Consider the following 15,040-nt stretch of genomic DNA (forward strand, 5'->3'; position numbering starts at 1 on the left):
CCATGCATGCTGCTCAGAGTAATCTCAGTCAGCAGCTCTTCTGCGTCTCTCCCTCTCCTCTTGCGCCGTGCGCACGGAGGCAGGAGTGAGAGTGAGTTGCTATGGTTACGGGGACGCTCTGTGTCTGTCGCTCTGAAACTTTCTCATGATTCCCAATAATAGGTTTTTTAGGTTAGTATGCCTATGCAAGATCATGAATGTAAGCACCTCAATGCTGAAATCTAAGTAATATATATATATATATATATATATACTGTATATATATATATATATATATACTGTATATATAATATGTTGCTGTTTCTTGACTTAATCCAAGTGGTTAGGTGGTGTAGAAATGCAGGAAATTTGTTTTAAATTACTATTTTTTTCGGACCCCTCCACCAATTATGTATCTACCCCCCGTACAAATGCAGGAAATTTGTTTTAAATTACTATTTTTTCTGAACCCCCCCCTCCGAAACAGGGTTCCCCCACCTGACAAATCCCACTTTAACCCCTGTCAACAGTGGAGTTAGTTACACCATTGGTCGGCCGTGGCACGTGGCACACTCATACACGGTCCAGCCATATACTAGGTTTTGACCTAGTCTTGTTTCATTTTGGGACCTGCTATCACGGGATGACAGGTTACCAAAACTCTGTTACCTGTGTAAACAAGTTACCTGTGAGCGCATGTGACTTTAGTTTACAAGCCCTGGTTCGCTTGTAATTGCACAGTGTGAACCTAATGAACCAAATACAAAAATGCAACAAAGAAGACTTTTCAACTACGGTTGGACCAAAGAAAATTAACTGTAGGTGTGATCGCACCCTACGTATCCCAGCCGAGAGCCATATGGTCCACATGGCACAACACATAAACATTATGCTTTTTTGTTAGTATAATTTTTGTATGCCAAATATGTCTACTATCCCTGGCCAAAGAATGAGAACAGAACATTTTTTTGCTGTTTTTGCCTGGTTAGCCATGGATGTTCAGTCTTTTTCAGTGTAGATGGCGTGTTCTTTAAGCCCTGGCAGGGAACACTGCCTGGTCACATTGCCTTACAGTAAGGGGGGATGTTTAACTTTTTCCCTGCCCTCTGTGCCTCCATATGATATAGGTGGAATTATCATGAAGTATGGCTTCTAAAAGCCTGCTAGGTTTAGATTTGACAGGATTGTGTTATGACTTCACAACTGAGCAGTAGTGAAGCAAGAGGGGGTTATCTTTAATTTGTCTGTAATTTATTTTGATCATTGTTTTACTTCTACTTTACTTTGATCAGCTAGCGTGTTAGAAGTTGGTGCCTTAGGACAAGAAATCATGACTTGACAAAAGTGACTGACTGAGACAAATTAGCGCTCAAGCCAGCAGCCTGTGACTGTTGAGGTCCCGCGCCTTGTAGTGCAATAACACAATATACAGACTCACTTTCTAGCAACCATAGCAGATGATATAGCTGCACAATTATTGTGTATAAATATGGGTTAGTGTTGCAAGTCCATGTACAGAACTATCTTATGTGAAGATTAAAAAGAATATTTGGTTTCACTTGAGCTATTTTGTGCCCCCAACTGAAGTAAACCAAATGCTTATCATTTCTTTTCGGTCTCTCCACTTTGCCCTTGTTATTAATTGCCTTCTGTTATAACTGAAGCAGAAAAACATTTTATCATGATGAGCCATATTCATACAGCATGCCATTCAGTCCTTCCAGCCCAACCATGTTACATTGAAACACATATAATGCATCTCGTTTGGTTAAAGTGATATTTCACTTTGGCAGAAATTTTTTTCATCTGAGTGAAATATTTAAGAGCAGTCAACTTCCCCTATGGATCCGCTGTTGCCACCGACATTTTCTTGAAAACTATGATCGTGGACACAGAAAGAAATATAAACAGCAAACATATCTTACACTACATACTGTACATACATAGAAGCACTGCTTCTATAGTAATGTGATGTATGAATGTCAAAGTATGTTCTCTCTTAAGATCATTTAAATATTTAGCTATGTATATCACCATCCATAACTGTATCCCAGCAAACCATTGCATACAAGTCAATGAAGAATTAATTTCCCATTGTGTGACATCTGACATCTGAATGTTGTCATCTAACATATTTGCATATGAGAAGAGGACTGTGGGAGTAAAATGGGGAAAATTGAAGATATGATGATTTATGGTGAAAGTTACGTTTTCACAACAGCAGATGTCTTGTTTCCTTTCATTAATTAGATACTGCTTAATGAAGATTGATTTTCAAGAAAATGATTTTCTGTACACTGTGAAATGAAGTTTGATAGTGTACAAGTGCAGAAGAGTGAAGTGTCTCACCCCTGACTGACTATGTTGAATTTGGCTCTTGAAGACCACAGTGCTGCGGCGACTCTACGGTGTCAAAAACCTCAATAACAGCGGTGTTACGAGAGGAGCTGCTAAGTGGCTGTCTAGGGCAACACCTCGAAAGCGCTCTCCCTCTAATAGCATGTGTGCTAGTATGTGAGTGAGTGTATTGTGACTAGGAAAAGCACAGGCAGAAATAAAAGGCTGGTTGGTAATACCTACAGAGTTTACTGTTTGATGAAAGTGGAAAATGCAAGAGTTAGTGGAGTGACTATCGTGATGCAATATCCCAATTTGACACTTGCATAAGTGGAAAGTGTTCTTGACATGTGTCCTATTTTCAATGACAAGGTACATGCAAGAATTTCTCTTTGGGTTGTGGTCCCATTTATTGCAGTGTTTGAGTATTTACAGTTTTAAATGGAAACAATTACCGTGCTTAGTAGTCCAGTTAATTCATTAGTTATTTGTTGGCTGAGTATACGTTGAGAACTGTGAGCTCCTACCACCTATGTCTGATTGATTCATTTCCTAGAGGTGAAAAAAGTGTGAAAGCCCAAAATGGAAATGGTCACATGATAAATGGCTCCTACAAAGAGTGATTAGCTCTTTCTCACCTTCTCTTGTTCATTTGTTTTATCTCACCTCCTCTTGCTCATTTGTTTTTCATAGAGAAGTTTGCATCAACAAAGCTAAAGAGTAAAAAAACAGGCAGGTTAAACTTCAGTTGCAGTCCATTTTAGGTATCTGAGGCCTTCTAAAATCTAAATCCTTTGCTCCACGTCACAAGGGCATCTACTTCAAATGCCAATGACTTCCAAACAAACTGTAAGGCCTGCTGCCCACTTTAACCAACCACCTTTTAGAAAGGAAAGGTAGGGAATGTTCCACCCTACATGCCTGTCCGTCAAACCTGATTGGGCACATGCCTGTCAAATGCCTACATGCTTCTTTAACATCAAGGGAAATTAAGCCAAATGGAATTGAGGCCAAATACATGGAAACTGTTGAATATAGCATACCATATGATATTAGTTCTTCTTTTATCTCTGCGTGATTAAACGTTCACGTCCATCCACTTATTTCCACTGACCTATATATCCTTGACTTGGTTACTAAACAGATACAAACTTCTGGTTGGTTAAACTTGCACGTCACACATTATAATCTCAAAGTGATGATTACAATGGTATAGAGAGCACTGTATTCTCTGAAAGGAACTGTGTCTGTCTGACTGATTGCATGTGTCAAATGGGCATTGTCTTACCATCTTTTCTCAAACCATTCAGCACACTGAGTTGGCCTATGTGAGCAATCTCTGAAACTGTAGTCAGCAATTTCACCTAATTACAATGCTACGCTTCAATCATGTTTTGAGGTTGGCAAAGATAATGATCCAGAACAGCCAAACACATCTGTGCAACAAAGAAACCGAAAAAAACAACTGATATTTGATTGCATTTGTAAGACGAACAATATTTCTTATGCCTCACTTCTTTTTGATTAGGAAACAGTTGAGCTGATGCCAGAACATTTCACTGTAAAATCCCCCAAGAAGATTACCATTTGTCCTCAATTATCTTGCCTTCTGTAATTACATACATTTAAATCTCTGATCAGCTCGTTCTTAAGGGGAAAGATGTGCAGCAGTGCCTCCTGACATCTGTGCTCGAGCAGATTCAAACAAGGCAGCTGCAAGGTCAGTGTGGTACACTAGCAAGCTGGACTGGGTTAAACACGTGAGTGAAGGCCTTCCTCTAGTTATAGATCTCATCTGTCATCACATAAGTACGTGTTGCACTTTGCGATATAGGTTTTGATTTCATACTGTCTAATGTTAAATCAACACACTCAAAAATCCTGTGTTCCATTCTGTTTCAGTAGCTGTAGATTCTGGTGACCAGTTAATTGAATTTCTTCTGATAGACAGCTAAAAAAGTTAAAAAAAAAAAAAAAAAAAAAAAATCACAGATTCCATCAACTACAAATATGTTCTAACTCATAGGTAGACTTATCAGTAAATAGTGTATGAAGGTGTGTGTGTGTGTGTCTGTGTCTGTCTTTGTGTCTGTCCATCCATTTACTTGTGATCAGGTTAGGGGTATAACAATTCACCAATTCAAATCGATATGCTGGGCCTAATATCTAAGATACAGCTGCATCGATTCAATCAGCTTGTATCTGGCAGGGAATCGCAGATAAATCGATGCAGGTTTCTCTATATCGGAAAAGCCGGATATGACGCAAGTATCTTTTTTTATTATTTTAGCACTTAAAAATGTAATTTCCTTCTTGTGTGTTTCTCTCCCTCTGAGTCTATATGCTTGTCCCCCCGACCTTTGTTCAGTGAAAACAAACTTCCCCCCCTCCCTCCCGTTGCTCCTCTGCCCATTGTTTTGTCAACAATGTTGATCGACAGAGAGCAAATATAGGATGCACTGAACACTTTTGGAATAAAGATGAAAAACTTGATGAAAGTGCTGCAATATGCAAACTTTCTGAGCAGAGAAATAGCAGTACTAATCTGGCAACCCATTCTAAGAGATGACATGGACTCACTGTGGGAGAGAGTGTTCCTGCTCGCCCCTCTTCATCAAAGGTATCAAAATGTTCCTCCATGCTCCACTTACCAACAGCCCTGCACAGTCAGAATCAATTAATGAAGCTATTACAGTAGCAGCAAGGTACAGTACCGATCAGTGGCACTCGTTGCACTCTCAAATTCCTGCATACGTGTATACTGTACCCCAAAACCAGAACAAACATAGCCCTTGACGGTCTAAGCCAGCCCCCCACAATGCAACACTCTTTAAACAGAACCACCCCATTGCAACACTTTTGTTGTTCATTTGTGCATCACAATGGATTTCAAGATGGTTTGATCAAACTGATATCGGATATGGCTCATTTTCAAAAAAATAAAATTGGATCTGTGCAAAAAATCGGAAATGAGCAGTAACACCTGCAGTGTGAATGTAGCCCAATTGTTTTAACGTTCTTGATTCTTTCGGGCTGTCCGACAGTAGTGAATCAATTCACAACTGATTCATTTGATGCAGTGCCAGCAGCACTTACAATACACATAGGCTAACATAGGCTACCTTAAGTAACATTAGACTTGGTCCAGTCTCAAATAATGATACATTTGGTAAACTATGTCTACCACCATGAATTTTGTCTAATTTGCAGCGGTAAAAACTCAACATTCTGGCAGAATAGGGGAATAGGTTTGGGCATTGTTCTGTTCAATTAAGCAGCAATCCTTAGCGTATGATCATGTCATTTTTGTTGCCATTGGTATTAGGTTTAGAGGTTGAACTCATCCTGACAGAAGCTGAACACAACTGTGATCTTGCAGCATATTGGCAGCTTGGTTTCAAATTCCATCTTGGGCATGAAGCAACCAACTAGAACAAGACAGAAATGGTCTGGCAAGCTAAAATTCCATCTGGATTTGGGATCTGGAATTATTCCCATGTCCACTAAGGTACAGATGCAGGTTTGTTTTGTTTTCGAAACAGGTCTCAAAAATCCCGTCAAAATGACAAATGTAACCAGCCATGGAGAATTCATGTAGACATTTTTGGACCTGTAAAGACCTGTACTGTGAGCTTTAAATTGACTAGAACTCTATAGATTGTTTTTATGGCGTTTACGCTATTCTTGATATTGTATAGTGGAAAGTGGCAAGAAAGATATAAGGGCGAGAAAAGAGGGGGAATAACACATGAGCCAAACTCAAAGTCACAACATCATAAGCACACAGCATGCCCTCCAGCCTGCTGTTCGCAGAATTCCGCTTTTATGTTGCTTTAGGTAATTATGCATCATCACTGTTTTCATCACTGTTTTCATCACTGTTTTCAAAATGTGAATGTAGATGGAGGTGTCAAATTGTGTTGTAAGGTGTATTATCTTTTAAATCTTTTTCAGACCTTGCGCATTTGAATATCTCATTTTGTATAAATCCATTTCTCCCCAGGACTGTGCCTCCTTGACTGAAAGACATTCAGACAGTGATTGTGTATCATGCTGTTTATCATGTACTGGTAATGAAATGGACCCACGATCGCAGATGACCAGATCTGATCTCTTCCTGATATACTGACCGCACATACATTGGATGTTGATACAATAACAAGATTGAAAGGCCAATAGTGGCATTCCACCTACTCTGACAAGTTATGTCAATTTATTGCATCAACAGAAACTTTGAATTGAAGTCGACTTACTTCATAGTTGTCTCCTAATGCAGTGGGAACACTTAATTTTTCCTGAGTTATCCATCATTATGACAATAAAGCCCTTACTTTTGTGTCAAACTCTGTCTCAAACACTACAATTTGGACGTAGGGAAACATGCCCCAAAAGACTGAAATGAGGTCAGTTTTGCCATTTTCCAAACAGCTGATGCATGCCCGTGCAAGCCGACCCCTGGTGAGCCTCGGTAATCCCACCACTCCTCGGTGTAAACCACTTCCTCTGAAAACAAGATGTGAGAGGCCATGCTATATTTGACTTATCGTTTCATGATACTTCTGAACTTATGTTGCAATAAATGGGAGCCAAGAGGTAAGCTAAGCCAATAATAAAACACGGACACGTAAATTGGCTGAAAATGTAAACAGGAGGGGTTTATGTAAGGAAAACATGAAACAAGATGAAGAAAAATAGAAAAAAAAAATAGAAAGAAAGTTAATACCAGTAACCTACACTTACCACCTGTTCTGTAAAAAGATCACAGCTTGGAAACAAAGATTTCACACAGTGTTACATCTCCACACATTGGAAATCATCCGAGACATCCATTGACAGTTGGGGAGTGCTGTACTTTATTGCATTGTTAAAAGATTACAGCACGGCCCTGTAAAGGTGAAATTGAAGTGCCTGAAAGAATTACCAAATTGAAATCTGATGCAGCACTTCACTTTATTTTGTTGTTTGAAGGATTTCGGTCTCTGTGGCCATGTAGTGTGTGCATTACTCTGGGGACCGTGGGCTTGCATTGAACTGTTGATGGTGCACCTCATTACTGCTGCTTGGCGAATATGCCTCTCTAAGGACTGATTAAGGATTAAGTACAATTCAGAGTGCCTGCACGTACTTGCAGGCATTCTGCATCCTCCTTGTTACATTATCCACACACAGTGCTTGCATCTATAGTTCCTATGCATGCAAAAAGACCAGAGTGACTGCCAGTAGCTGCACTGTACAGTGTGGTGTCCATCAAAAAAGTCCCCCATTCTGCATCTATCCTGCATCAATCCTCCTCTAGTACATCAACAGCCATTTCAGTGTGCTCTTTCTCAAATGTCGTAGATAGGTCTGAATAGCCATGCTGTAAGGCAAACCTCTAATCTTTCAAACTACTGCTGGGCAGATCATTGTTTGAGCACTCTGATAATGATGTGTGATCCTGGCAGATACGGAGCAACAGTGAAGCCGTAATGCAGCAAGTATGCAGTAAAATGTGGCTCTTGTACAATTGTTACATCTCTATGTGCTGCATTGTAGCCTACAGGATTCAATTTTGTAGTCACCATAAACAATTGTGAGAATTGCAATAGCATAAACATTTGGGAACTAAGCTAAGACACCTGTAATTATTTTCCAAAGGATTTGTACCTCTGCAGCCCCAGAGCACTCTGCCAGTTTGGGCAACATCCAATGTAGTCAATTCTCTTATTAGGCTGTGTAGGCTATAAAAAATAAAATTGTTGGAAATTGCATATGCTGTGCAATATTAGATTCAAATACACTAATGATTTTGTCTGAAGTCTATGAAATGGGCTTTAGTGGATAATTTATTGCACAAAGCAGTAAATGCTGCAATCTCTCCCACATTGTTGCTTTGGCCTAGCCTGCTATCAAACATTAACATAGGCTTTAAAGTCAAATATACAGTATAAACATGGGTTTTAGCAAACATTTCACTTACCACCATGGACAATATGGACAAAATATCAACACAGTAGTTTCAGATGTTATCACAATTCATGATACGCATCATAATATTTTTTCATTTTGCTTTTCTAATATTAGGTTGCAAGTTACTGAAAAGTGTGATCCAAATAGTACCAGCACAGCACTCAATTTGCAGCCTTTAAGAAAGTATGCAAGTAGAGTTTGTTGAACCCAAGCAAAAGAATATCTTAACAGAGACCATCAGGATCAGTCAAAGTAGGCTTCCTGACCTATTTAAATGAATTCTATTTTCAAAAGGTAAACACACTGCACAGCCTCCAGTCACAAACGACAGGAATAGTGAGACTCAGTTGGGGCTCTGAAGTACGAACAGACCTTGAATCACTTGCCATGGTAACAACATCATTATTGGGAATCAAACCCCTAATCTTAGTATATTAGCGCCACACTCTACCCATTGAGCCACTTAACACATAAGCCCAAAATGACTCCAGTGATGACCTAAAAACAGTGTCATGCACAGTGTATAAAATGTGAAGTGTCTTTTTATGACCTTTCGGCAAAATTAAAGCATAAAAGTACCATTCAGACTGATTGCCCTGCGCCACTTTTGGCTTTTGCTTCAGATGAGTAGATGTCCCTGTGGAAATGTTCATGCTCAATCGTAATTACCCATTTGAGAGTCCATGTTAAAAAGGGCAGTTCAAACAAATGTGCCTACACAAGGTCAACCTATTCACTGTCCAAAGGAGCAACTCTAGAAAGCAGCTTTTGATGACATGGATAATTTTAATCTTGGTTGTGCTGATTTGGGGAAAGAAATGCTCATCACAAATATTGATTGAACTGCTGATTGGAGTAAGCTATGAATTCCACTTTAGGATAGATATTTCATATTTAGATACTGCCTTTAAGCCTTACTCAGATTCAAAGATTTTGTAATTACTAAAAGAAAAGATGAATAATAACAGAATTGTACTAGAAAATACAAGATCCATTACATCATGCAGAAAACAACACTGTCAGTTGTAACAGTGCCTTCAGAAAGAATTAAATCCCTTTGACTTTGTATAGCCTGAATTCAAAATGAATTGGCTTGACTTTTTCCGGTGGCTTTGTGGTGATGAAGTCAAAATGAAGTGAAGTGAAACTGAGATTTTTTTGTCAACAATCTACACAAAATACATCATAATGCCAAAGTGAAACATTATTTTTTTGCAAATTTATTGAAAATGGAAGAAAGATTTCAGAAACATTTCATTTAAATGAGTATTCAACCCCCTGTGTCAATACTTTGTAGAAGCACCTGCCAGCGATTACATGTCTGACTCTTCTATGTCTTCGTCAACCTGGCCATGTGGATTTGGGGATTTTCTCCTATTGTTCCTTGCTGATTTGTTCAAGCTCGGTCATGTTGGATGAAGAGTGTCTGTGAAGACACTGTAAGTCATGGCACAGGTTCTCAATAGGATTCAAGTCTTGGAACTGGCTGGGCCACTCGAGGACTTTCACATTCTAGCTCTGAAGCCATTTATGTGTTGATTTGGCTGTATGCTTACAGCCGAGCTACATCGGGTGTCTGGCATTTACATTGGGCATCAGCCATTGAGGGAACACTCCGCTTAAAGTCAGTTGACCCTGCTGCACTGGGTGCATTGCGTCCGATTGGCAGCAGCCAGAGATCGTCCAGCATCAAGATGTGCGTAGTTCAAATTCCCAATGGCTGACACTATATAGGCTATAATTGCCAAGTGCAATATACGTCTAGTATTTTCAGTTTTGTGGTAACTAAATTGTTAAATGGTATATAACCTCTTACCCAAATTATCACAATTTACATAGAATGCATTAAATCAATAATATTTATGCATAATTAGTCAGGAATAGCTGATGAAATCAGGGCAATGGATAATCAGAATGCTATGGAGTTGGCCACTCTGTGCAGCAGGTGGAGCGTCATACCAATGTGACGCTGATGGCAACGAGAGACATAAATAGTCATCCCAATCTAAGGTCTTGGGCTCTCTGAAGCAAGCTCTCCTCAAGAATGTGCCTGTATTTGGCTCATTCCCTCGAATCTTACAAGTCTCCCACTCCCTGCCCCTGAAAAGCGCCCCACAGCATGGTGCTGCCATGACCATGTTCACAGCAGGGATGGCGTTAGATGGGTGATGAGCTGTGGCTCTGTCAGAGTGCTATGCATTACGGCTGAAAAGTTCAATTTTTATTTCATCAGACCATCAGGCCTTGTGATCTCATTTGTTCAAGTGCCTTTTTTGCAGACTACATGTGCCCTTTTTTTCCAGGAGTGGATTTATAAGGTGATGCACTGACTGTTGTCCATTTGGCAAGATCTCCCATTGCAGCCAAGGAATGCTTTAGTTATGTCTTAGTGGTTCTTGGGTTCTTGGTCACTTCTCCTCACAATCTGTGGGACCTGATATATACAAGTATGTTTCTTTGTAAACTGTGTCCAAACAATTTAATTGGACACAGGTGGACTCCAAACAAGTTGTAGAGACATCTCAAGGACATTCAAAGCAACTCAAAAAATGTCAGCATTTCATTTTCAATTAAATTTGTGTACAAGTCTTAGTAAGATTGTAAATAAAAAAAAAATCGACTTTGACATTCTGGGTTATTGAGTGTAGATCAGTGACAAAAAAAAAAAAAATCTTAATTCAGCTCATTTTGAATTCAGACTGTAACACCACACCAAAAGTCAAGGGGTTGAATAATTTCTGAAAGCATTATAGTTATGGTTTTTCAACCATAAAAAAAAAAAATAGTAATAGTATTATATAAAAGTAAGTAAGCACGGGAGGACATAAGCCGTGCTGACTGACATCTCCTCTGTAATGATAATGATTCTGCCTAAAGCATACCATCTACAACCAAATCCCAGCTGATATGTTATTCACAACAACTTTTGTTTTTTTATTTGTTTGTTTAAAGATACTGTATGCTGGAATCTTTTGTCATGTTATTCGGGTTACTCTTACCTTTGAGTTGGTAGATGTAAACACATTATGGCTATTACAATACCCTTCATAAGTTTTATCCTATTTATGAGAAACATGGGCTATACCAATACTATCTAGATACTGAGGTACAATTTCTGTATACTCTTTATTCCATTTACTACGGCTTATTACGGTCCATGCAAGCTTAGTTGCCATTATTGCAATCCATTGGACGTTGAAAATCCTGCATGGGATGCCTTATGTATGCACTGGTTTAACAAAGTTACACTCTGTTTCACATGACAGCACGTTGCTGACAAATATTAGTCTTCCCCATTTGTTCCAGTCTGTCCCGCTTTGATAGCTTCGGTGATGGGAGTACCAAAATCACAGGAGAGCTTTGATCAAAGACTCAGCTCAGCCTTTTGAAAACCAGAATCCGGTGGCAGCGAAGAGCTCTATCGGTGATGTGTGTAAAAACTGTGTGCTCTGTCTCTCTCTTTCTCCCTTAGGTGAACACCTGCGTGTCTGTCCTCAGGGATACACCTGCTGCACATTCGAGATGGAGGACAAACTCAGTCAGCAGAGCAAATTGGAGTTTGAGAACTTGGTCGAGGAGACCAGCCACAATATGAGGACTACATTTGTCTCAAGGCATAAAAAGTTTGATGGTAAGCTAGATGGGTTTATTATATCTGTTTTACATGCAGGGGTTGACATCCAGGTGAATTTTCCATTGGCCAGTGGTTTTTCAAAGTGACTAGCCCAAACACTGCCACTTTGAGATAATGTGTTCTCATCCAGGCAAGTCTAAATTGTAATTTCAAACATTTTAAAAACAACTGAATAATGACGGCGCTCATGTTATGATTATTATGATTACTAAGGTATAGCCACTGGGATTTTGGTGTGGGTGTAAACCCTGGAGGCTACATCTATCCACCTTCTGCCTCTCTACAAATCATGAAATCATGAATAAAGACTGATACTCATGATAGCAGCAACACTCTATTGGCCTATCAAATATGCGGAATAATAGCTGAATGCATATTTTTTTAATTTATGACATCATTACATTTCACTGAAAAGTGTCATATAAATCAGGTTTATATGACACATGGTAATATGATACATAATGGATAAGTCAGGTTCCAAAAGGGAATAATTTCTGTCTTGTCAAAATGCACATTATCATAACAGATTTGTTACAGCAGAGGCAGAAATGTATGTGTGGGCCAATTGTGTTACATAAGACATGATAGAATTTATCAATGAACTTTCATTTTTCCCTAATTTTACCCTCTTGTCTGCATATGCAGGAAATTCTCTGCATATTTTATGAAATAACTGGCCTTTCGCCACATCATGCCCTAACCACGGCCGTCATTGTGGCCGGTGAGGCTGAAACTTTCTCTGTCTCTTCTTTTCTTATTCTCTGTCCCTCTCCCACAGCTCTTTTTCCCCATCTCTTTCTCTTTGGTACAGACTTCTTTTTTTTCCCTGGCACATGGCCTCCCTAGCAGACGGGGACTTAAGAAACTTCTAGCTAGTTAACTAACTGTCATTTTAGTTCTTAGACATGCACGTGTGCGCGCACACACACACACACACACACACACACACACACACACACACACACACACACACTGTATGTTTTTCTGATTGACTGACACAGCAGTGATTTGTGCGTCATGCATTGCACTGCTTGCCTCTTTGGAGCCACTGTGAGCCACCAGAACAAGGCAGCGTTCACGTGGCTGCATAGTGCAAAGCACGTTAACACCATTCTGCATTTCCAGACAAGATAGTCATTCTGTCATGGCACGACCAACAACATTTTTTTTTTATCACTGGCTTTGAGAAAACAGTGTTAGGCCAGCAGGCAAGTGGCAACGTCAAGCTCTGCTCCTTGGCACAGTTAGTTTAGTTTAGTTTAGTTTAGTTCGTTTTTAAAATTGTGGATTAGAGATTTTTAGATATCATTATCTGTTCTTATCTAAAGGCTGTAACTTCACTTTCTGTGCATGGTTTAAGGCAGTAGTAGATGTGAGCTTTTGGGCAATATACATTGATTGGCAATCTAAAACTGAAAGCACAGCAGCTGTTCTGTTGATCTGGTATTCTAGATTTCAGAAAAGGCTTTTGTCTAGTTTTAGGAACCAATTCAAGATCATATTTATATTAGTTGGCGTAAATTAAATTTAAGTCATTCATTCAATTATTTGATTCCTCCCACAACAGTTCAAATAGGCATGTTGAACAGTTTTGGTTGTTTGGCAGTATATGTCTTGCACAGTAATGCTATGGGGGGCGCCTCTGGTACCAACCACACCCTAGATACCTCTGATCTCATGGTTGCAGGGTCAGTGATGTGCAAAATCCAGAAATCTGCTGGCCACCTTTGAACTTAATTTCATTTCAGAAATCTGCTGGCCACCTTTGAACTTAATTTCATTTCAGACAGTTTCAATTTCAATTCAATTTTAACTAGAATAGCACTCAGAGAGATGCTACACCCACGCTGCTGGCATGTAATTTAAGGGTCATGAAGGAAAGTGTTACATATGGCTGTCATGTTTTACAAAGTGGAAACGGGCTGATTGAGTCTGACCTGTATATTGTGATTATAGTCTGTGAAAGGTCGGTAGCTCTCACAAAACAACAGTGTATAAACAATGATTTAACAATTGTTGGTCATCTATTACATAGAATTATAATACACTCAAACAGAAATACTGGAAAGTCTAATTAGAACATGGTGACCAGATTTTTAGGAGCAAATCCAGGACATGTGTCATTCACATGCACTATCTCTTCCTTTTATTTCTTTATTTAAGTTTAAATTCAAGTGTATTTATTTATATAGCCCTTTATCACAAGCATGTCTCAAAGGACTGTACAGAGAATGAGTGTAGCTAAATCTATCTGATCAGCAGCTAACCGTAGAACAGAATGATATAGGACAAACATCAGGAAGAGCAAGACACACAAAAACAGATTATAAACAGATTATCATTTAAATTCTATTTATGTTTATATAGCCTAGGCTGCTCTATTTTTCCTTGTCCATTTTGCTCAATCCTATTACTACTTTTGCTGCTACAACCACCTAATTTTCCCATGAGGATCAATGCAGTTTGATCTAATCAATCTAAAGTAATGCCGCTCTACCCACCATCAGTTATATGGTGTGTAATACAGATGTTGTGCGCAAGTAATTGCGCACGACAGTAATTGCGCAATTCAATCCAGACGGGATAAAATTACCCCAGGACATCAGAGTTCACTCACACAGTAGGTAATTTCAGCCTTAATTTTTACTGAGGGAGTCGAGAAAATTACTGACAATTAATATTACTATATAGAAGAACTCTGGTAACGTAGCTTTTATGGAGTGAATCAGTGATTTCAATCCTGTGCAGATTGTAAGTGGTCCTTTGTCGATTCTAGTAGGCTGCTGTCTGGATTGCTGCTTCGTGATTCAGAAATTATAAATACTTTGCACAGGCGTATTGTGAAATCTGACAGAAATGACAGGCCCCCTTTGAAATATGTGGGAAAAATAAAGTAATACATATATGTGGCCCAAATTGCATTAAAATCACTAGATTACATTACCAACATTGTCTTGCAATACTAATCCCATCCAGACAGCCAGACAGGATAAAATTCCTGTAGTCCTGAGGTAAAAATGACAGTCAGCAGACTCTCCTGGTAACAAATGCCGTCCAGAGAGGGGGAATCTGGGAACAGCGCCAGCTGGGGACAAAGCACCAAATCCGGGGACTGTCCCCGGAAAATGGGGACGTCTTGTC

The 15,040-nt window shown here is 39.3% G+C and overlaps 1 protein-coding gene across 1 annotated transcript in view; it reads left to right on the top strand.

The window, feature by feature from the left end:
- The window catches only part of LOC139653627 (glypican-6-like), a gene marked incomplete at its 3' end in the record, with an annotated part of 101,334 nt that overhangs the window by 23,307 nt on the left and 62,987 nt on the right, over positions 1-15,040 (top strand). Inside the window, exon 2 of the mRNA XM_071530529.1 lies at positions 11,738-11,896. Coding sequence (XP_071386630.1) covers positions 11,738-11,896 — 159 coding nt within the window. The remainder of the gene's footprint in view (positions 1-11,737; positions 11,897-15,040) is intronic.

This window comes from Centroberyx affinis, unplaced genomic scaffold (genome assembly GCF_046629955.1).
Source record: "Centroberyx affinis isolate AG114_WGS23_722 - 3 ecotype Tasmania unplaced genomic scaffold, CSIRO-AGI_Caff_v1 ptg000133l_1, whole genome shotgun sequence".
In the NCBI taxonomy this organism is placed as follows: domain Eukaryota; kingdom Metazoa; phylum Chordata; class Actinopteri; order Beryciformes; family Berycidae; genus Centroberyx; species Centroberyx affinis.